This window comes from Mercenaria mercenaria, chromosome 14 (assembly GCF_021730395.1).
Source record: "Mercenaria mercenaria strain notata chromosome 14, MADL_Memer_1, whole genome shotgun sequence".
NCBI lineage: Eukaryota > Metazoa > Mollusca > Bivalvia > Venerida > Veneridae > Mercenaria > Mercenaria mercenaria.
In genome coordinates this window covers 41,902,208-41,924,474 of record NC_069374.1, presented here as the reverse complement: position 1 = coordinate 41,924,474, position 22,267 = coordinate 41,902,208, and the positions used below count along the sequence as shown (strand labels likewise).

Genomic DNA, 22,267 nt, shown 5'->3' with positions numbered 1-22,267 from the left:
TGTTTTAAAACTGTACATCTAAATTTAAATCATCATCACAAAACACCATTATTAACCTTGTAAATTGTTCCTGAAAGCAATGTTAAATTGACAAGGTATCACTGAAAATAATTTTTTTTGAGAGTCAGTACTGTTACTACTATCCATGAACATGCAGTGATTTTTTTTTTACAAATTTCTATGTAAGAGTCCCAGACCTCTCTCGGCTACAAATCAATGAGTCCGGACTCATCTATGACGACAAGACAGCAAGTGATCCAAAATAGCTCAGCCTGGGCTTCACTCAACTGAACTAGCCTAAAACAGATTTCAATATTAATGCACTGTGTAATCCTTTTTGATATCTTTAATAAACATATCAAAATAAAACAAAAAATGACTGGAACCAAGTTCAATTTAGAAACATAATTATGTAACACAGTTTACTTCAGTAAACTTGGTCGCCAAGTCTGATGTGCTAAGTTATGCATCCTTATTGGTATTGAAAAAACCTGACAGTGTTTTGCCTTGATTTTTGGCTTTTTCTTTGGAGGTTTTTTGTTACAGTGGTGTTTGTTTATCTGTACACCGTAAATCACTATTACCACAGTAAGAAATTAGAGCTGCAAAGATTGGTTAGAAATGATATCAAGAACCAATCAGAAGTGACGTTATATAAATACAATCCGGTGCGAGGGTAAAAAGTTCTCGGTAGAAAATAGAGAAAACAAACATCATCAATTCTGTTATAAATCTATTGCGTCCTGTGGATGCACATTATTTGAAAACGTGCGTCCATGGAAGTAATTATGCGTCTAGGATGCACAGGTAATAAAATCACTGAACATGTGCTGAAACCCTGCTTTTTTCAATACAGCACTACTTTTATATTATCATTAAAGGAACCCATCATCATCGTTCATTCATCATAATGACAATCATCATTTAATTTTTTTTTTTAATTTAATCAGTTTGTGTGTGTATATATATATATATATATATATATCACACACATGTAAACATCACATTTAAAAGAAGTATTAAATCAAATACATACAAACGGGTTGGGCCAAAAGTTATTCCAACATTATCTAGGGCCCTCCCCATCACTCATTCACCATAATCACAATCATCATAATTATTTCAATTTATTTGCCTTTTTTTATGAAACTGATAATAAATCAGCTGTAATGCATTGGATATGAAGTCAATAAATGGTGACAAGTGGAATTATCTGAACAAGAGAGGTCCAAGCCAGGATGCTACAGACCAGGTTTTGTGCTTCTTCTCATTGTCATAGTATATTCTCTTCAGTAGCTGTAAAGTTATTGTCCAAACAAACAACACCTGTTGGAGGAGCGCAACGCTTGACTATTCAACAGCCTTGTCAATTAAATGAATATAAAAGTCGTAAAAGGAACATAATTTTGTAAAAATACAAATCAGAGTTATGAATCCTGTGCAATGCATGTCAGATCATCACAGTGAATACATGTATGAAGTTTAAATCCATTCTCGTAAGTGGTTACTGAAATACCAGCTTACATACAAAAACCAAAAATTTTTAAGTTGAAAAAGGGGCATAATTTTGTAAAAATGTGAAGTAGATCTCTGGAACCTGTGCACTGCAGGTGAGATGACCACAGTGAAAAAATGTGTTATGTTCTGCCTTTGCGACCAGTGTACATCATGATCAGCCTGCACATCTGTGCAGTCTGATCATGATCTGCACTGTTTGCTATTCAGTCAGTATCTTTTTGGTAAGCACTCCTTTTAACAGTAAATGGTACTGTCCAAATTCAAAGATGGACAAGTTCATAATAGAAATTTAGTCGGGTAAGGGTTAATATATTCCTCTCTCATTTTCATGGCAGAAACCAAATGGGATGCCAGCAAAAGGGTCTGTACAAGAGCTTTACCTGTTCTTACAACAGTCAAGCTAAAAACAAAATAACACTAGTATTTTCCAGAATCAGTAATTCTATCTCCACTTTTCTATTTATTGATTACTAAATTAAATAAACACCTGTATTTCATTCCTACTCAGGGTTGCCACTAAGATGAGACAAGAGCACTGTCTTGCGGGTGCAGAAGCTCATCTGATTTTTTTTTGTCTCTGTACAATAGAAATATTGTTCTACCCATGATTTTCTAAGTCCAAAACTTAAAGGGGCCATAATTCTTGCAAAAAGCAATGTAGAGTTATGGTACTTACTGTGCAGAGTCAGCTTTTAATGGCGAATAACTGCTCCAAGTTTTAAAGCAACAGCTTTGACCGTTAAGGAGAAAAGTTGACCTAAACGCATAACTTAACCAAGAAATCTGATATTTTCTAAGTCCAAAAGGGCCCATAATTCTTGCAAAAAGCAAGATGGAGTTATGTTTCTTGCTGAACAGAGTCGGCTTTTGATGGTGAACAAGTGTTGCAAGTTTAAAGCAATAGCTTTGATAGTTTAGGAGAAAAGCAGAACGCCGACACAGATCAAGTGATGACAATAACTCACCATTTTCCCCCCCAAAAAATCAGATGAGCTAAAAATGAAATTCCCTGACTTTTCCCTGACTAAACCAAACTTTTCACTGACCAATACCACCTTATTTTTTCGGCCTCCTCCCCTACAGCCGTCCAATCCACCCTTTTATATTAATTTTGTTTCAGATATATCAAACTTGCATTCTAACATGGTTTGATTTGTTTTCCAGTTAAACAAAGAAGAAAATCAAGCTCTATATATTCTGCGATAAACAACGGTTGACGCGCGGACCGGTAAGAGAGCATTATGACGTCATAATTGACGCATGACGTTCGATACATTACTCCGCAGGTAAACGAAGTCCAGTATAATATCTATTAAAATATATTAATGAGCATGTCAGAATGAAAACAATCAAGACCTTCTTGTTATTTATCGTCTAATTTACTACGGTTCATCGTTCAGATGCTTCAGTATTTAACCACTCGGGCTAACGCCCTCGTGGTTCAATTCTTACGCACCTGAACTCTGAACCGTGGTAAATCAGACGATAAACAACTCAAAGGCCTTGATTATTTGTTAATTAACAAATACCAAAATTGATTCAAACTCATTTAAATTATGTTTATACACAATTACACCAAAATGTGTTTGGAAATACTTCTAAGTACTGCTGCTTGAAGACTGCCATAGCCACTGAACATTTTAAACATCGACCCAGAATTTCATTTCCCCCCCGACTTTCCTAAAATTTCATTTTTCACTGACCATTATCAAGATTTCCCTGACAATTCATTAACCTTGAAAAAAAAATTTCCCCCCTGACTTTTCGAGGTAAGTGGCAACCCTGCAATTTATTGAATTGTTTCTTTCTAGTAAAGGTGACTTTGACCTTCAACCCCAAGTGCATAGCTTTGCATGCTAATTAATATTTCTATCAAGTTTCAGAAGCTTGTGATACAAGTTTGAAAATACTAATTCAAGGGTCATAACTCTTATGTTACCTCTGAGTGAAATCACTATCAAAACTTCAAATGCTAATTAACATTTCTCCATATTTTTATTTCTCTATGTGTAATAATTTTTCAGAAGTGTGCAACAGAAGCTGAAAGCAGGGATGGTACCATTTTCTTAAAAAGTAATTAATTTATTAATTACAATTAAATTGAAAACTTTCCAATTAAATTACAATTACATGAATTTTCAGATTGTAATTAATTACAATTTGTTTTGAGCAAAAAAAATAATTATAATTATTTTCAATTCTAACATGGCTCGATTTGATTTCCAGTTAAACAAAGAAGAAAATCAAGCTCGATATATTCTGCGATAAACAACGGTTGACGCGCGGACCGGTAAGAGAGCATTATGACGACATAATTGACGTCATATTGCCGCATGACGTTCGATACATTACTCCTCGCGTCAAGGAAATCCAGTATAATATCTATTAAAATATATCAATGAGCATGTCAGAATGAAAACAATCAAGGCTTTCTTGTTATTTATCGTCTAATTTACCACGGTTCATCGTTCAGATGCTTCAGTATTTAACCACTCGGGCTAACGCCCTCGTGGTTCAATTCCTACGCATCTGAACTCTGAACCGTGGTAAATCAGACGATAAACAACTCGAAAGCCTTGATTATTTGCTAAATAAATTCGCTTCAATAACAAAGTTAACAAACAATGGCAACATTTCACATTAAAATTTCCTGTTGTATCTTTTGGTAAAACAAAATGTTTCAGTGCAGGAGAATTCATCTCATTTGTTTCAATGTATACAACTGTATGGTCAGCACTGAGAAATGTTGAAACTTCTTCATACCAAGGTTACAAGTTGAGTGAATACAGTGTGAACCCTTAACTATACAAAATTGTCAGAAAAGTTTTTCTATAGGCAAGTTTCATTTTTACAAAACTCTGATTAAACATTAATCAATCAACAAAACACTTCTGTGTCATTAATGTACATTTAGGCTATTATCAATAAGATACTAGATGTTAGAAATCGGTGAAAGGTGTATTGTCAATTATCGCCTCTTAGATATCAATAAATGTGAAAAAGGAAGCATTTTTGTCTATTTGGGATCAACCCACTGCTTTTGAGAAAAGCGCATGTCTCCCACAACTGCCAAATCATCTGAATAGTAGTATATGAGTCAACCATGCACCAAGACCTCAACTGCCTTATCAGACTTTCAGTGCTTTGGTTATAAAAACAAGTTTCAAGGGCCATAATTCCGATGTGCCTGGGCCGATTTGGCTATTTATCAAACCTGGCCGAGGACTTACTGGCAAACACATTTTGTTCAAGTTTGGTAAAGATCGGATGAGAAATGTTCGACTTAGAGTGCGGACAAGATCAGTGACAGACAGACAGACACACACACAGACAGGAGTAAATCAATGTCTCCCACACCACTATGTGGTGGGAGACATAATAATTGTGATTACCGACAATTAAATTTAATTGACAATTACATTTCAAATTTTACTATGTAATTAAATAATTACAATTAAATTAATCGAGTTCTGGCTTAATAATTATTTTCAATTATTTTAAGAAGTGTAGTAACTTTTAGCATCACACAGTATATCATGAAGTGATTTTTCATCCTTTCTCCATAATGTCTTTGTACAAAGCATGACGTCACTTATTGATCTGAAACCACACCATAATGGTCGGAGATTGCAGTAAAATGAAAATCAATAATCCTTTACTTGTATAAGCAATGACTTGCACTGGTGAGAGGCTCACAACCTTGTTTGTTGTCATAGCCTTAACAATAAAAATAACACTTCATTTGTCTTTAAACTGAAACATTTACATATTACAGGATTGCTGATCCCAAGATACCAATGTCCCCTGCATTTGCACACAACATAACTGATAATGTTTTCCCCAACATATGTTTAACATTCAGTTATTTCTTGTCCACACAAAACTTTGAAGTATAATTGCATTTTGACGAGTTTAGCCATCTCTCATACAGAGGTACTGTTCTACCACATCTGCTGATGGAAAATTGCTTATTTTCCAAAGTCAGTGATTTCTTCCATTATTTTGAGAATGGGGTCAGAGCATTTACAATTGGGAACAAGAGGGTCATTGTACAAGGCTTCAAGTGTGTTTGTGTAACATAATGGTACAAGTCAGAATAAGGTTTCTTCTATGTTAGCCTATTATTAGTATATTATATTCATGTCACACAAATTTTTGAACCTACAGCAATAATTTGAATAATTATGGTTGACAGTACAACTCTGATATCACACGCCAAATATCAAGGCTCTAACTATAACTGATTCAGAGAAGTTTTTTCAAAGTTTCTTATATAATATTATAAGCCTATAGTAAGTACATGTCACACACAGGGCCATGGCCATTTTTGACTTTAGAGCAATAGTTTGAACAATTATGGTGGGGAGTCAAACCCTTATATTACATGCAAATATCAAAGCTCTAAAGAAAAAGATTTTTAAAGTCTGATAGCTGAAAACCTATTTTTAACTAAAAAGACCCATATGTTCAATGAACTGGAACCTTTGAACAACTTTAAAAGAGGGCTACCCAGAGACCATTTGTGTAAAGTTTCGTCAAAATCCATTCCGCGGTTTTGTAGATGTTTAAAGAAATTGTTGCTGAAAAGTGACCACGCCCTCTGGTGGCATGTTTTTTGACAAATCAGAAAAGTTTGAACAATATTTGTAGATGGTCACACAAGGACCATTTGTGTGAAATTATTTTAAAATCGGGCTAGCAGTTAAAAAAAAGAAAAGATTTTTAAAGTTTCCACTAAATACAAATAGGGAAAAGTGACCATACCCTCTGGCAGCCATGTTTTTTTATGAATCAAAATAATTTGAACAATCTATAAGGCTGATCACAACCAAAACACAAGTAGTCCAAAATATAAATAGTGCTAATCTTTTTTCCTTTCCTAGTGCCTTTTCTCAACAGCAACGTGTTTACTGTTACTCTGCTGCATCTCAGTATTTATCACTTTGCATTCTATCGAAATCGTCATGTTCCTATCGCATGCTAGGTAAAAATGGCGGCGTAAGAATTTAATGTCTCGAAAAGAGAAACTGAACGAAGCAAAAAGGAGTAAATTCAGTGGGTTGTATTTAACAAACTGTAGTTTTCTTATAACACCCCCTTTTCTTTTGGTTTTCCTAAAGTAGCGATATAGTTCTTTATGGGAATGTAAGTCTCTGAAAATCTGATATGCTAGAAAATGCTGAAAAACCGTTATGAAGTAAGTGGATTTTATATGAAATAAAGAACAGCCAGATTTTGGAGGAGATGTCGTTCAAACATTTGTGACTGTTGACAAGTCACCATGGACGACTTGATGGACGAAGGGACAGACATACCAAGCCGGACACAGCCTGATCACAATAGCTCACCCTGAGCAGTTGGTACTCAGGTGAGCTAAAAATGTGTCGTAAAACACCCTAACTGGGATTTTTTTTTTAAATTTCAGCATTAATGAACTAACAATACTTTTTAAGCAAGTTTTAAGACAAAAGATAAATGTATCAGGATTTATTCATTGAAAAAAAAAAAAAATTCTATAAGCAAACTTGTATCTCTATCTGAGCTTACAATACAATAGACATGACTGTGTCTTATGTGTTTGACTAAAAATCCTGTAATCACTGGATTTCTTTACTGATCAAGATGATACATGTTATTTTAAATGCATATAAAAAGTGTAACTCGAACAAACTTCTAAATGTAAACAAGAGCTATCACTATTAGTGACAAATGGCCCCCGAAGCATGCCCAAGAATGTTACAGTGGTCTGCACAAAATCTGCCAGAATAGTATAGGTATGAATCATTTTGTGACCTTGACCTTGTCCTGACAGACCCAGGTCATTAGCGTGACACACCTTCTCAATTAGGGCTGTAACAAATACACTAAGGGTCGAATATGATACGTATCACGAATACAAGGTGACGAATACGAATATTTATTCATGAATATGAATTTTGTACTAATACCAACAATATACTAGTATTACAGTCTGCTTACTAGATTATAGTACTTACTGGATACTCAAAACACTGTGAACTAATTCAACTGTGAACTGTTCAAAAGTAATAACAAAACAAAAACACCTAGTCAACATGTAAGCTTAAAGAGCTTTGGATTCAAATGACTAAAATTGTCAGCTGTTTGGCAAAAACAAATGACTAGACGCAACCAAAAACTGGATCCCCTATTTCAACAATCTGGTTGTTGCTTGACATTTGTTTATGTAGACAGTTTTCGGATGTCGTAAAATGGGAATTCCCACATGTTGATATACACACAGATATAACAAGAGCTCCGCCAAGCGGGGCAATAAACGCCCGAAGGGTTACATCATAGGATGGGAGCCAAATTTAAAGAACTTGACTGTTGTAGCCCAAAGGACTGGAACAACAAAAGGAAAACTTCAAAAAACAAATTTAAGTCCATAAAAAAAGTATTCAAAGTCCACTCCCTACGGCCAATAATAAAAAAGTTTCAAAATAAGCTATTTATAGTAACATAAAAGGGAACTAATTAATTTTTTTTTATTGTAAGTGAAAAAAACAAGAGCTGTCACTAATGGTGACAAATGCCCCCGCAGCGCCTTGACCTTTGACCTGGTGACCCCAAAGTCAATAGGGGTCGTGTACTCGATAAGTACTATTAGCATGTGAAGTTTGAAGGTCCTGGGTGCAGTGGTTCGCGAGTGAAGTGCCTTCATGCTAAAAGTTAACATTGGACCCTGTGACCTTGACCTTTGACCTGGTGACCCCAAAGTCAATAGGGGTAGTGTACTCAATAAGTACTATTAGCATGTGAAGTTTGAAGGTCCTGGGTGCAGTGGTTCGCGAGTGTAGTGCCTTCATGCTAAAAGTTAACATTGGACCCTGTGACCTTGACCTTTGACCTGGTGACCCCAAAGTCAGTAGGGGTCGTGTACTCAGTAAGTACTATCAGCAAGTGAAGTTTGAAGGTCCTGGGTGCAGTGGTTTGCGAGTAAAGTGCCTTCATGCAAGAAGTTAACTTTGGCCCCTGTGACCTTGACCTTTGACCTGGTGACCCCAAAGTCAGTAGGGGTCGTGTACTCAATAAGTACTATCAGCATGTGAAGTTTGAAGGTCCTGGGTGCAGTGGTTCGCGAGTAAAGTGCCTTCATGCAAAAAGTTAACGTTGTGACAAACGAACAAACAAACTAACGAACGAACGGACGGACAGTTGAAAACTAATATGCCTCCATTCGGGGGTATAAAAAGAGATCTGCCAAACAAGAGGACCTTGATGGTCCTGAATCGCTCACCTATCCCCACATGACCCAGTGTTGAACTGAGTATGACGTCGTTATTTCTATTATTTGACATAGTGACCTAGTTTTTGAGCACATGTGACCTAGGTATCATCAAGATAAAAAATTCTGACCAATTTTCATGAAGATCCATTGAAAAATATGACCTCTAGAGAGGTCACAAGGTTTTTCTATTATTTGACCTAATGACCTAGTTTTTGAAGGCACGTGACCTTCTTTTGAATCTGACCTAGATATCATCAACATGAACATTCTCACCAATTTTCATGAAGATCTCATGAAAAATATGGCCTCTGGAGAGGTCACAAACTACTGACCTAGTTTTTGACCGCATGTGACCCAGTTTCGAACTTGACCTAGATATCATCAAGGTGAACATTCTAAACAATTTTCATGAAGATCCATTGAGAAATATGGCCTCTAGAGACGTCACAAGGTTTTTCTATTTTTAGATATACTGACCTAGTTTTTGACCGCACATGACCCAGTTTCGAACTTGACCTAGATATCATCAAGGTGAATGTTCTGACCAATTTTCATGAAGATCCATTCAGAAATATGGCCTCTAGAGAGGTCACAAGGTTTTTCTATTTTTAGATCTACTGACCTAGTTTTTGAAGGCACGTGACCCAGTTTCGAACTTGACCTAGATATCATCAAGGTGAACATTCTGACTAATTTTCATAAAGATCCCATGAAAAAAATGGCCTCTAGAGAGGTCACAAAGTTTTTCTATTTTCAGACCTACTGACCTAGTTTTTGACCGCACGTGACCCAGTTTCGAACTTGACCTAGATATCATCAAGATGAACATTCTGACCAATTTTCATGACGATCCATTGAGAAATATGGCCTATAGAGAGGTCACAAGGTTTTTCTATTTTTAGACCTACTGACCTAGTTTTTGACCGCACGTGACCCAGTTTCGAACTTGACCTAGATATCATCCAGGTGAACGTTCTGACCAATTTTCATGAAGATCCATTGAGAAATATGGCCTCTAGAGAGGTCACAAGGTTTTTCTATTTTTAGATCTACTGACCTAGTTTTTGATGGCACGTGACCCAGTTTCGAACTTGATCTAGATATCATCAAGTTGAACACTCTGACCAATCTTCATGAAGATCTTGTGAAATATATGGCCTCTAGAGAGGTCACAAGGTTTTTCTATTTTTAGATCTACTGACCTAGTTTTTGATTGCACGTGACCCAGTTTCGAACTTGACCTAGATATCATCAAGATGAACATTCTGACCAACTTTCATTAAGATCCCATGAAAAATGTGACCTCTAGAGTGGTCACAAGCAAAAGTTTACGGACGGACGGACGCATGCACGCACGGACGGACACCGCGCGATCACAAAAGCTCACCTTGTCACTTTGTGACAGGTGAGCTAATAAAAACAAGAGGACCATGATGGTCCTGAATCGCTCACCTGTCCCAACATGACCCAGTTTTGAACTGAGTATGACATCATTTTTTTCTATTATTTGACATAGTGACCCAGTTTTTGACCTCATGTGACCCAGTTTTGAACCTGACCTAGATATCATCAAGATGAACATTCTGACCAACTTTCATACAGATCCCATGAAAAATATGGCCTCTAGAGAGGTCACAATGTTTTTTCATTATTTGACCTACCGACCTAGTTTTTGACCGCAGCTAACCCAGTTTTAAACTTGACCAAGCCATCATCAAGATGAACATTCAGACCAACTTTCATACAGATCCCATGAAAAATATGGCCTCTAGAGAGGTCACAAGGTTTTTCTATTATTTGACCTACTGACCTAGTTTTTGATGGCACGTGACCAAGTTTCAAACTTGACCTAGATATCATCAAGGTGAACATTCTGACCGATTTTCATGAAGATCTTGTGAAAAATATGGCCTCTAGAGAGGTCACAAGGTTTTTCTATTTTTAGACCTACTGACCTAGTTTTTAACACAGTTGACCCAGTTTCGAACTTGACCTAGATATCATCAAGATGAACATTCAGACTAATCTTCATACAGATCCCATGAAAAATATGGCCTCTAGAGAGGTCACACGTTTTTTTTTTATTTGACCTACTGACCTAGTTATTGAAGGCACGTGACCCAGTTTCAAACTTGACCTAGATATCATCAAGGTGAACATTCTGACCAATTTTCATGAAGATCCATTCAAAAGTATGGCCTCTAGAGAGGTCACAAGGTTTTTCTATTTTTAGACCTAATGACCTAGTTTTTGACCGCAACTGACCCAGTTTCGAACTTGACCTAGATATCATCAAGATGAACATTCAGACCAACTTTCATACAGATCCCATGAAAAATATGGCCTCTAGAGAGGTCACAAGGTTTTTCTATTATTTGACCTACTGACCTAGTTTTTGAAGGCACGTGACCCAGTTTCGAACTTGACCTAGATATCATCAAGGTGAACATTCTGACCAATTTTCATGAAGATCTTGTGAAAAATATGGCCTCTAGAGAGGTCACAAGGTTTTTCTATTTTTAGACCTACTGACCTAGTTTTTGACCGCAGTTGACCCAGTTTCGAACTTGACCTAGATATCATCAAGATGAACATTCTGACCAACTTTCATAAAGATCCCATGAAAAATGTGACCTCTAGAGTGGTCACAAGCAAAAGTTTACGCACGGACGCACGGACGGACGCACGGACGACGGACGACGGACGCTGCGCGATCACAAAAGCTCACACTGTCACTTTGTGACATGTGAGCTAACAAGAGTACTGCAGAGCAATATACACAAAGCAAAGTCATATATGACCTTTGACCCTTAAGTGTGACCTTGACCTTGAAGCGAGATATCCGGAACATGCGCTCTGCACATCGTCTCAGTGTGGTGAACATTTCTGCCAAGTTTCTTTGAAATCCTTCCAGCAGTTCAGGAGTTACAGAGCGGACACCAAACAAAGTGATATGACTTTTGACCCCTAAGTGTGACCTTGATCTTGAAGTGAGTCATCTGGAACATGCGCTCTGCACGTCGTCTTGGTGTGGTGAACATTTGTGTCAAGTTTCTTTGAAATCCTTCAAGGGGTTCAAGAGTTACAGAGCAGACACGAAACAAACTGATATGACCTTTGACTTCTAAGTGTGACCTTGACCTTGAAGTGAGACATCCAAAACATGCGCTCTGCACGTTGTCTCTGTGTGGTGAACATTTGTGTCAAGTTTCCTTGAAATCCTTCAAGGGGTTCAAGAGTTATAGAGCGGACAAGAAATTGCTAACGGACAAACGGACACCAGAGTCGTAACATAATACTTCCCTTCGGGCGTATAAAAATGTATTTTATACTTCTTTGATATAAATTTTATTATGAATTCAATCACATTTCAAACCCAGCATTATATTAATGGTAAACCAACATCAAATATCGCCGGGCCCTATGACTTACTAAATCAATGTCGTGAAAATATCCGTCAACTGTTGTGGGGTGGGTAATACGAAGAAAACGAAGAAACAGCGCAAAATGCGCTATGAAATGGGAGCGTTTTCGGTAGATTTCTTGTGTTTTAGGTAAATTCAAGTGATTTTAGTTTGGATCATTCAGTTTTTATTTATATTCATAAATATTCGGTTCGGGAAATGGCGAATAACGAATACAATTCGGACAAAACTGTATTCGACTAAATCGAATATTCGATTATATCGTTACAGCCCTATTCACAATATATATAGTTAACCTTTGTGTCAAATTAATTTTCAAATCCCTTGATAAATGGCAGTTATGGACCAGACAAGAAAAAGAACATGTTAACCTTTGACTTCTAAGTGTGACCTTGACCTTGGAGCTAGGGGTCTGGGTCTTGCGCAAGACATGCCATCTCATTATAGGGAACATTTATGCAAAGTAACTTTAAAATCCCTTCATCGATGGCAGTTGTTATGGACCGGACAATAACCAGACCATGTAAACATTTAATCTCTAAGTGTGACCTTGACCTTTGAGCTAGGGATCTGAATCTTGTGAATGCACATCCTCTCATTATGGGGAAAATTTATGCCAAGTAATTTCAAAATCCCTTGATGAATGGCAGAGTTATGAACTGGACACCTGTTAACATTTGACTTCTAAGTGTGACCTTGACCTTGGAGCTAAGGATCTCGGTCTTGCGCATGACTCATCGCCTCAATATGGTAAATATTTATGCCAATTTACTTTAAAATCCCTTCCTGGATGGCAGAGTTATGGAATGGACACAAAAAAGACATTGTTAACCTTTGACCTCTAAGTGTGACCTTGGGTCTTTCGCATGACAAGTCGTCTCATTATGGTGAACATTTATGCAAAGTTATTTCAAAATCCCTTTATGGATGGCAGAGTTACTGTCCAGACAAGAATTAACATGGATATGGACATGCATGGACAGACTGTGCGATTTTATTATGCCCACCTTCGGGGGCATAAAAATATCATATGAGATATTCAATATAGATCATTTTGTATTGATGCGAATATTGTATCAATCATTCTAACCGATACACAGCCCTTCTAGTACAGTTACGTACCCGGTTTGTAATTTGTATAAGGGACTCTAAATACAGGGTTTATATGAAATTCTTTTGTATTTATTCACTATTCAGTTAATTAATTCTCTCTAAATATTTAAAAACAACTATATTTTATTGCAAATTTACTATTTTATGCGTGAGAAAAGGTATCGCCGTTATTTCACAGTTTGGTCCCAGAAAGAAGATTTTATATGCTTCCGGAGTTGACCTTCAAACAATTCAAATTGTGGACAGCGAAATAATACAAGTATCCAAGTTATAAAGTTAAATACTTTTAAAAACGTCACTGAAAAACTTGATCTTGATGCTCTAATAAGACTCAACCTAGTGATAGAATGCACGTACGATGAATATTAAGGAACTGCGGGACATTTAAATGTTAAACTTATGCAGAAGCCAGAAGACTGGGAAATGCCACTATAAAACTAGGTTGACAAGATATAGCTACCAAAACTTTTTCATGAATGTTGCATTACCCTTCCAAATTTTCCCAATTTTTGGAAATAGTGTGCTATTTCTTCAAATTTTCCAAAAAAATAATAAAAAAATCACACTTGATTTTCTCAAACTGGACAGGCACATTCCCAATTTTTGTAAAAAAAGCCCTGAAAGAAACAAGTTAACAGCTCTGACAATACCTACCAGGTCATATCTCCGGAACTTGTAACTATCTGGTTATCATCAAGAAATCTGCAACATGAAAGGTATCCAGTGTGTCCAGGTAATTCTCTACTGACGCGCACATTGCCTTCACGTGTTTTTAGACTGTAGATTGAACAGATATTATCTAGACCACCACAGGCTACATAAGCCCCTGATGGGGCATAGGCACAAGTCATCACCCAGCTAGAACGCAGTGGAATTGCATGAACCTGAAAGCAAAAATTGATTATAAAAAGCAGTTTGCATAACTGATGAATGAAGTGCATCAAATCTAAGGAACAATCAACGTTATTACAGCAGATCATGGTAAACTAGGTCAAATGGACAGTTATTCAAAATCCCACCATGAATGATAAAGCACCAAACACAAACAACTTATCATAATACAAAATAATTTAATATTTCACTCATCCCCTCGAACTGCCGAGTAGAAATGGCATATGTGAAATTTTCTGCTAGTTCATCCTACAAGATGAGTGAGTGCACCTTTTTTTTTCAGGTAGAAATTGGTAATGAGAAGTATGTACATCCTGACTGAAACAAGTGAATGAAGTACTGCCATGCAAAACAAACTCCCCTACTGGAAGGCATCTAATTTTCTCTACTCCCTGATGAATGACAGTTATGGACCAGACACGAAACAGACCCTGTTCATGCCATGTTAACATTTGACTCTCCTGAGTTTCAAACTTAAATTGTGGTCTCTATAGAGTGTTAACAAGATTTACCTTTTATCTGGCCTACTGACCTAGTTTTTTACCCTACATGACCCAGTTTCAACTTGACCTAGAGATCATCAAAACGAACATTCTGACCAAGTTTCATTAAGATTGACTCAACTGTGGCCTCTAGAGTGTTCACAAGCTTTTCCTTTGATATGACCAGAAGTCCTAGTTTTTGACCCCACATGACCCAGATTCGAACTTGACCTAGAGATTATCAAGACAGCTTCATAAAGACTGAGTCAAAACTCTGGCCTCTAAGAGTGTTCACAAGCTTTTCCTATGAGCTGGCCTACTGACCTAGTTTTTGACCCCACATGTCCCAGTTTCGAACTTGATCATCAAGACAAACATTCTGACCAAGTTTCATAAAGACTGGGTCACAAATGTGGGCTCTAGTGTTCACAAGGCAAATACTGACGCCGGATGACGCACACCGGACAATGAACGGTCACAATACCTCACTTTGTGCTCAGGTGAGCTGAAAGCCCTGTTGACCTCCAATTGAGACCTTGACCTTTGAGCTAGGGGTCCGGGTATTACGCATGACATGTTATCTCGTCATGGGGAAAATTTGTGCCAAGGAATATTAAAATCCCTTAATGAATGACAGAGTTATGGACCGGACAGGAAATTGGGGACAGATAGACGGTGAGCAATCACAATAGCTCACCTGAAGTGCTCAGGCGAGCTAAAAATGGGTGAGACAAAAATCACGAATGAAGTGCTAAAATTAGTCTAGAAGCGTCATTTGTCCTGTTACGAAAATGCTGGCGACCAATGTGTGTAAGGGATGACTGGAACTGAGTACGAATCGTTCATTTTTCTTTTGCAACAGAAGCGTTTCCTGCAAAAACGTCATTTTTGATCCACCAGGCCACCCTTAAAAATATGTTTATTTGCCGTTTCCGACCCAATACTTCAAGGACTGGGTCGGTCGGACGGTAATTATTATTATTATTATTTTTTAAAACTTGAATAAGTGAAAGAATCGTCATTATCAGCCTGTTGCTGTTTAAGCATTAACATCCTTTCTTTCTGGAGGCTGAACACATCAATGAAATACTAAGAACTTGAATGAAAAATATAAACTCAACTATTTCAGAGATGGTCACTGGCCTACAGAAACAAAATAAATTCAAGTTCTGAAGCATGCATTTTCATTTGGTTGTTGAACATTTTGTTTACAATTCCATGAAAATTTAAAATAGCTTCGGACATGAAAATATAACTCAAATACTATATTTTCTGTTAACACGCTGTCAATACCAAAGAAGCATCATGGAAGGCACGTGCAGTTTTCCCACCAAAATAATTGAAGAAACGTCTGCTTCCCGTTCCTTTTTGAAATCCATTATGGCAAAGAAGATTTTCCAATATTACGAAAATATAATGCAATTTCTAAATTTGCTGTAAACACCCCGTCAATACTGAAGGAGCATCATGGAAGACACATGCAGTTTCCCCACCAAAATGATTGAAGAAACGTCTACTTCCTGTTCCACATGGAAATCCATAAGATTGCCCGATATTTACGCATTATATAAGTCGTGTTTTCATTCGTTAAGGCTGGCTCGTTACAACTTACGCCGACGTTTAACCAAACATTCTGAAAATCTGCTGGTCAGTGTATGAAAATGTATTACACTACAGAAGATATATATCGATCTTAGACTAGCACAATTTAACAAAATATGCTGTTGAGTCAAGGGCATCTTTATTTTAAAACATACATGTACCTCGTCCTGACGCCAACATTGTCATTTCTTTGGACATGATTTATGATATATTTTTTTCAACCGGTGCAATTCTGGTGGGTTGGCCGGAAGCAGCAAACAAATAATTTTTAATTCAGGCCCAAGCGAAGAAACAGTGAACAATTTTAAGTTACGGTTCTGCATATGCAGACAAAAAAATTCAAACTAATGATTAACGGCCTATTACTTCATGTGGCTTCCTTAAAAGCTCCATTGTCCAGACAAAACAAAATGTTGTTAACCGTTCTCCACCCACTGTCTCCTCAGGTGAAATTGTATGCAAGTCGTTTGACTTGACTTAAAATACCACATGTGATACTCACTTGAAAGATAATTCAATCTTATTTTAAACGAACAAATATCTCTATGTATTTAAGCAGAAATGTGGAGTTAGTAGTTTCTGTTCAAATTAAGATATTCAACAATAATAAAGTGAAAATCTACTAATTTAGGACTGGCTGTTAAATACCAACCTTATTTGTTGTGTATCCATCCCAGACTATAAGTTTACCATCTTGTGAAGCTGATACTAAATTTCTGGAAAACAAAAAAGGTATTTTGTAGTTTCACAGAATGATGATCAGCTGAGTGACAATGATGATTAAAGGCAATTTTAGAACATTAAACAGTTCAAAGAGTTAGATATTGACCAAGCACTAAATCCAGGACTTAAACACTTGCCTTCTACACTTGCATCTTCAACCTTATGCTGACTTAACTTGGAAACAGGTTCCCCATGCCATCTCCAGGACAGTTTTAATATCATTCATGCGGTTAATGAGACATGTACATGACCTAGTTACGACCTTGACTCTGGGTTGGCATTAAAGCAGGAAATACTCATATTTTCAAGGAAGGTGGGGAATACTGGTTATATGATTTAGACCAATATATAAACCCTTTATACCAATCTATCTGTGTTAATAACATTAAGGTGAGAAGGTTCAGTGACTAAAATATACAATGCCTCAGGAACTGGTTGAACATATCATATGTTACAAACAACTTAATAACACCCGTTTATATTATTACAACATTCAATTTATTTTTCTGAAGAATTTTCAACTAGCTATAATAAATGTCTTATTATGCCTATTGTTTGTTTTTTAACACATATATATTTTCTTTCCAACCCAGGCTTGACATCTATACATATTTTATCTAATAAATAAACAAGGTATTCGAGTGGCTTATTGTCTAATTTACCACGGTTCAGAGTTCAGATGCTTAGAAATTGAACCCCAAGGGTGTTAGCCCAAATGGTTAAATACCAAAGCATCTGAATGATGATCCATGGTAAATTAGATAAATCACAAGAAGGTCTTTATTGTTTTCATTCTTTTATGCTCATTGAAATATTTTAAAAACAAGAGCTCGCAGAACACGAAATGCCCTGCCCCCCTTTATGTATTCAGTAATTGCACAAGGAACAGAAATTATTTGGTCACTGTGCACAGGATGTTTGACGTACTGACCTCAAATCAATAATAACTAGAAATTGCTTTTGTAAAAAAGCACATGTCTCCCCCAATGCAAAGTCCTATAGGCAAGAAGTCAATAGGGGTCAGGAGCGAAAGTCAAAAAGACACTGATGGTTGGCTGCAATAGGGATCATCTACTTGGCATGTCCAGTCATCCCGCTAAGTTTCAACACTCTTGGCCTAGTGGTTCTCAAGTCACTGTTCAGGCTCCTGTGACCTTGACATTTGATCAAGTGACCCCAAAATAAATAGGGGTCATCTACTCTGCATGTCCAATCATCCTATTAAGTTTCAACATTCTAGGTCAAGTGGTTCTCAAGTTATTTTCCGGAAATGATTTTATATGACCAGGCCCCTGTGACCTTGACCTTTAATAGACAGACCCAAAAATCAATAGGGGTCATCTACTCTGCATGTGCAATCATCCTATGAAGTTTCAACATTCTGGGTCAAGTGGTTCTCAAGTTATTGATCGGAAATTGTTTTCTATGTTCAGGCTTCTGTGACCTTTAACAGAGTGACCCCAAAATCGATAGGGGTCATCTACTCTGCATGTTCAATCATCCTATGAAGTTTCAACATTCTGGGTCAAGAGGTTCTCAAGTTATTGATCGGAAATGGTTATCAATGTTCAGGCCCCTGTGACCTTGACCTTTAACGGAGTGACCCCAAAAACAAATAGGGGTCATTTACTCTGCAGGAACAATCATCCTATGAAGTTTCAACATTCTGGGTCGAGACGTTCTCAAGTGATTGACTGGAAACGGTTTTTGATGTTCAGGCCCCTGTGACCTTGACCTTTAACAGAGTGACCCCAAAATCGATAGGGGTCATCTACTCTGCATGACCAACCATCCTATTAAGTTTCAACATTCTGGGTCAAGTGGTTCTCAAGTTACTGACCGGAAATGGTTTTCAATGTTCAGGCCCCTGTGACCTTGACCTTCAACAGAGTGACCCCAAAATCATAAGGGGTCATCTACTCTGCATGACCAATCATCCTATGAAGTTTCAACATTCTGGGTCAAGTCGTTCTCAAGTTATTGATTGGAAATTGTTTTCCATGTTCAGGCCCCTGTGACCTTGACCTTCGACGGAGTGACCCCAAAATCAATAGGGGTCATCTACTCTGCATGACCAATCATCCTATGAAGTTTCAACATTCTGGGTTAAGTTGTTCTCGAGTTATTGATCGGAAATGGTTTTCCATGTTCAGGCCCCTGTGACCTTGACCTTTGACGGAGTGACCCCAAAAACAATAGGGGTTGTCTCCTCCATAAGCCCTACCAACCTATGAAGTTTGAAGGTTCTAGGTCAAATGGTTCTCCAGTTATTGCTCGGAAATGAAGTGTGACGGACGGACAGGGCAAAAACAATAATATTATGTCTCCCCCCTCTGGGCGAGACATAATTATTATGGGTCATTTACCAGCCATAAGTAAACTCTGTGTCAAATGTGATCTTTGACCAAAGCATTCTCTACATATTTGACAAAAAAAAGTTCTACTGTTCTGGGGCAATGTGTCCTTGACCTTTGACCTACTGATCTCAGAATCAATAGGGGTCATCTGCTGTCAACTTTCATGATCCTAGGCCCAAGCGTCCTTGAGCTATCATCCAGAAACCGTTAAACTGTTCTAGGTCACGGTGACCTTGACCTTTGACCTAAAAATCAATTGGGGTCATCTGCTGGTCTTGATCAACAATGTTTCATAATCCTAGTCCCAAGTGTTCTCAAGTTAAAAGTTCAGAAACTGTTTAATTGTTCCAGGTCACTGTGACCTTGACCTTTGACCAACTGACCTCAAAATCAATAGGGGTCATCTGCTGGTCATGACCAACCTCCCTATCAACTTCCATGATCCTCCGCTCGAGCGTTCTTGAGTAACATCCGGAAACCGATTGGTCTACGGACAGACATCTGCAAAACAATATACCCCACCTTCTTTGAAGGGGGGTATAAATATTATGCTTCACTTCATTTATCCGAGGAGTAATGAACCCGACATAATGTGTCGATTTGACATCATAATGATCTCTTACCGGTCCACGCCTCAACGGTTATCGCAGAATATACAGAACTTGATCTCCTTTGTTTAACTGGAAATCAAATCTAGCCATGTTAGAATATCATTTGAATAGATGTATAGAATAAGGTGAGTGAAGATTTGTGTCAGCTGACTGCTATTTATCTAAGATCGTTCTTACACTTATTCCCTTTCACATCTTATTACTTATATACTTTTTATTTTGTTACTGTTACTATTGTTTATCATAGTCGGATGAAAGAATGTAAGAGCTGATGTTCATTTGTTTTAGTCTTTCTGTCTCAAAATAACTATTACATTATTATGGCCATATTAAACCAGAGCTATCACTAAAGGTGATGAATGTACCCCCTGCATGCACTGACACAGTACATTGCAATTTGACGCACACAAGATTGCATAATTATGTGGACTGTATGTATATAGACTGTATGTATACAATTTAGTAACAAAAAACAAAGTCCCATAACTATGCAGAATATTTATCTAAAAGAACATAACATGCACCATGCACAACTAGGGTTGATACTGATCACTTGTGTGAAGTTTCATTAAATTGTGTGCAAGGGTTCGGAAGATTAGGCGCGCACAAGATTGCATATGCAGACTGTATGTACATAGTATGTTAACAAGAAACAAAGTCCCATAACTCCGCAATTTTTGTTGTTGAAAGAACCTAACATGCCCCATGCACAACTACTGTTGTTACTGATCACTTGTGTGAAGTTTCATTAAATTGTGTCAAGGGGATGAGGAAAGATGGTGCGCACAAGATTGTGTCTATGTATATAGTATAGTAACAAAGAACAAAGTCCCGTAACTCTGCTAATTTTTTTTTCTGAAAGAACCTAACATGCCCCATGCACAACTACTGTTGTTACTGATCACTTGTGTGAAGTTTCATTAAATTGTGTCAAGGGGATGAGGAGAGATGGTGTGCACAAGATCGTATCTATATATATAGTATAGTAACAAAAAACAAAGTCCCATAACTCTGCAATTTTTTTTCTGAAAGAACCTAACATGCCCCATGCACAACTACTGTTGTTACTGATCACTTGTGTGAAGTTTCATTAAATTGTGTCAAGAGGATGAGGAGAGATGGTGCGCACAAGATTGTGTCTACAGACAGATGGGACAGACAGACAACCTGAAACCAGTATACCCCCCTCTTACAACTGTGTTGTCGGGGGGCACAATGAAAGGTAAGATGAAATCAATTCAAGAAAACATGGAATTCAACCTTAAATTTTATTCAATTATGCTTTATACAAGTAGTGAAATTTCATACATAATTTGATCATTTGACAGTAAACATCCAACTTAAAGGTTCTGCAGGAATGCTTTTAGGTAACACTGGGTGAGATGATGGTTTAACTAAGTAAAATTGAAATTCCATTCTATGTTATATATATGTCAAATATATCATGTGCTAAGTACTTGTACAGTATGTTTCTCATGAGGGTGTTCATTTAAGTATTAATTATCACTCAGACAATAGATGTTTTTGCCACTTTTTGCAATTTTAGAGAGTATTTTCCAGGATGGAAATTTCCAGTAAATACTGGCAGAATTCCTGCCCCTGGGAAATACTGGCAAAGCCTGCCTTGACTCTGGGTTTGTACAATTGGAACATGGTCCAGTATATTATCTTAAGGAAAGAACTAGATGTGTGTCCTTAGGACACAGGTGTTCCCCACTCTGGTCACTTTACATGATTTCATGGCTAGGTGAAATATTTTTAAGAACCTTTAAGAACTTTGTGTATTTTTCACTAAATCAAGGACCATAACTCCAGTCTGGTCGAGTGAAATCCCAAACAGATGCTCAACTTCATATAACAATCCCCTCATGTTTTACGAGTCTAAATCAAATACTTTCTGAAATACAAGCTACACAAACTTTTATCCCATTTATGCACATTTTTGGGTCATAACTGGTGTGACCGACAGAAATGGAGATAGATAGTGGCTCAAACCATTTGACCTTGAGTTGTGACCTTGACCTTAAGCCAACATGGCTGACTCATGGGTTCTGCACATCGTCTTGATGAGGTGATCATTTGACCAAAGTTTCATGATTATCCCTCAAGGGGTTTAGGAGATACAGAGCTGACATGAAATGGAAGGCCAAACCTTTGACCTTGAGTTGTGACCTTGACCTTGAGCCGACATGGCTGACTCACTGGTTCTGCACATCATCTTGATGGGTTCTGCACATCATCTTGATGAGGTGATCATTTGACCCAAATTTCATGATTATCCTTCAAGGGGTTTAGA

At 37.4% G+C, this 22,267-nt stretch overlaps 1 protein-coding gene across 2 annotated transcripts in view; it reads right to left on the bottom strand.

Annotated features, from left to right (window-relative positions):
- Positions 1-22,267, bottom strand: part of LOC123527399 (guanine nucleotide-binding protein subunit beta) — a 74,213-nt gene that overhangs the window by 10,168 nt on the left and 41,778 nt on the right. For both annotated transcript variants that reach the window (XM_045306815.2, XM_045306817.2), the window contains exons 4-5: positions 16,933-16,996; positions 13,960-14,189 (exon numbers count right to left, since the gene is read on the bottom strand). In XM_045306815.2, coding sequence (XP_045162750.1) covers positions 13,960-14,189; positions 16,933-16,996 — 294 coding nt within the window. The remainder of the gene's footprint in view (positions 1-13,959; positions 14,190-16,932; positions 16,997-22,267) is intronic.